General features: G+C 38.7%; 1 protein-coding gene across 1 annotated transcript; it reads left to right on the forward strand.

Moving 5' to 3' along the window:
• The first annotated feature begins 217 nt into the window (after window positions 1-217).
• Window positions 218-1,357, forward strand: LOC108337103 (protein PHOSPHATE-INDUCED 1). The gene has a single exon (XM_017573560.2). It carries the CDS (start codon window positions 283-285, stop codon window positions 1,213-1,215), a length of 933 nt encoding a protein of 310 aa, XP_017429049.1. The 5' UTR covers window positions 218-282; the 3' UTR covers window positions 1,216-1,357.
• The last annotated feature ends 1,323 nt before the right edge of the window (window positions 1,358-2,680 follow it).

Consider the following 2,680-nt stretch of genomic DNA (forward strand, 5'->3'; position numbering starts at 1 on the left):
GATTTGTCCTCATGTCGCCATCTCGTGCTGTTATTATCCGCGCCAACTCTCCCCTTAGCTGGCTATCCTCTGTCCCCACCAACCTCACCACTCGGTCAATGCAAACCTACAAATCAATTCCCTTCAATTTCACTACCAAATCGCAAACGCGTTATCACCTCAATCACTCCACTCACACCATCTCCCTTTTATTTCACCCCCTCCCACTATATATATATATCCTCCAACACTTCCCTCTTTCACCAACCAACATTTCACTTCTTTCTTAGACAACATAAACAAATGGCCTCTCTAACATCTTTAAGCTTTCTCCTAAGTTTTTTTCTGGCTGTTTCAATTCTTCCTTTCAGTTCAGCCAGGAAACTCGCTGAGTCAGAGCCCCAACTGAAGTTCCAATACCACAGAGGACCTCTTCTCACAGGTAAAATCTCCGTCAACCTCATTTGGTATGGCAAGTTCAAACCTTCCCAGAAAGCCATACTCACTGACTTCATCACCTCCCTTTCATCTCCCAAACCCGTCACGCCCCAACCATCGGTTGACACGTGGTGGAAAGCCACCGAAAAGTACTACAAAACCCCATCCCCCAAACTCGCCCTCTCTCTGGGTTCCCAAATCCTCGATGAAAACTACTCCTTCGGCAAATCACTCACCACCGATCAAATCGTGAAACTCGCATCCAAGGGTCCACAGAGAAACGCCATCAACGTTGTTCTCACCTCCTCTGACGTTGCAGTGGAAGGGTTCTGCTCCAGTAGGTGCGGGACTCACGGGTCCTCCGTGGGAGCGCGCATCAACGGAAAGAGGTACAAGTTCGCATACATTTGGGTGGGTAACTCTGAAACCCAGTGCCCGGGGCAATGCGCCTGGCCATTCCACCAACCCATATACGGTCCCCAGAGCCCGGCTCTGGTTGCGCCCAACAACGACGTCGGCGTAGACGGCATGGTGATCAACGTGGCTAGCCTCTTGGCTGGCACTGTGACTAACCCTTTCGGGAACGGCTACTTCCAGGGACCCAAAGAGGCTCCGCTGGAAGCCGCCTCCGCCTGCACCGGCGTCTACGGTAAGGGCGCCTACCCTGGTTATGCAGGGAACCTCTTGGTGGACCCCACAACCGGTGCCAGCTACAATGCCAATGGGGTTAACGGAAGGAAGTATCTCTTGCCAGCTCTCGTCGACCCTAAAACCTCTGCCTGTTCAACCATCGTCTAAAACCATTGCTCAAAAGCTTTCACCTTTCGCCCGGTTTAGCTCTTAGGCTACACGAACATTCTTTCATTTCTTCATTCAATTATAGTTTTAAATATTACGATGTTGAGTTATAATAAACTTTTATATTGAGATTTATCAGAAATTATAGCACAGTTATATTAATTAATAACATTTGGACAGCGGTAAGGTGACAACTCATATTTGAACACTCCCACTTCACATTAATGCCTTTTTTTCATCTGTCATGATTCACAACAGCATAAAATATTGTTTTTTCTCTCAAATTACCGGTTACAAATGGACGTAAAAAACCAGTGTCACAGAGACAAGAGATCTTCTTCTATAATATTTTTTTATTGATTTTTACTTTAAGCAGTGTTTGCAGAACTCATCTGCCAACTTTAATCTTTTAATCTTTATTTAAAAGGTTATTTGACACTATTTAAATAATATTTGACAATTTTTATATAAATGAAATGTTTCAGAAAATTAACTTTTATGATTTAAAATAAAGAAAAAGTAAATAATAGTAAAAATAATTATTAAATGTTAATAAAAGAAATTATGGTATTAATTACTAGTATCTCAAACTTCAACATGAATGTCTAATTGTTTTTTGCAGCACGATTAAGACTAATAGTTACAAAGTTACCCAAAAGAAGACTTAAATATCTTTTTCACTGTATTATAATTAATAAAAGACTATACATGATATAAAATAATATAATAATAAAAATTTACCATAACAATGACAAAACCGCGTCATTTAACAAGCACACAAGGGGATGTTGAATGGTCCAACGTGAAATGACATTATAGAAAAAGGTGGTACAAACTTTCTTGAGATTTACAGTATAACTCTAACAATTTTAAGTATTTTTTTTTAATTATAGGTAGAAGTTATGTTTGTAAACATCATCTTAAGATTAAAAAGATGCGTAGAACGTAGAAATCAATCCTGTTCTTAATTAGGAGAAAAAAAAGTCATTTTATGGCCAAAGAAAGTATTATCTTTGGATATGAAATATCTGAAAAAAACATCGAAGCTGATATAGCATAAAAAGTGGACATCATAACAAAATTGCCTCCTCTAACAAATGTCAAAAGAATTAGGAGTTTTTTTTAAGGACATGTTGGATTTTACAATCGTTTCATCAACAAATTTTCTCATTTGGTGACGATAGCCTTGATAGTTTTCTTTTTTTAAAAAAAAAACCAAAAATTACAACCTTGAAATGATGTGTGATACAAGTGACTATATTGTTAAATTTAGGTTTAAACCCTCGTATTGTCATCGTATTTGTAGGAGAATCTCAAGTGGGTCCTCGTGTTTTCAATTGTCAAAATTGGGTCCAAATATTTGTAAAAATGAACCAATTTTGTCCTGTCCGTTAAGTGTTGACACACAGTGTTAAAATTTGTTGACGTTGTGCACATTTAAAATGATGATGTATGCTTCTTATAT

The sequence above is a fragment of the Vigna angularis genome, chromosome 7, assembly GCF_016808095.1.
Source record: "Vigna angularis cultivar LongXiaoDou No.4 chromosome 7, ASM1680809v1, whole genome shotgun sequence".
NCBI classification, from domain to species: Eukaryota; Viridiplantae; Streptophyta; class Magnoliopsida; order Fabales; family Fabaceae; genus Vigna; species Vigna angularis.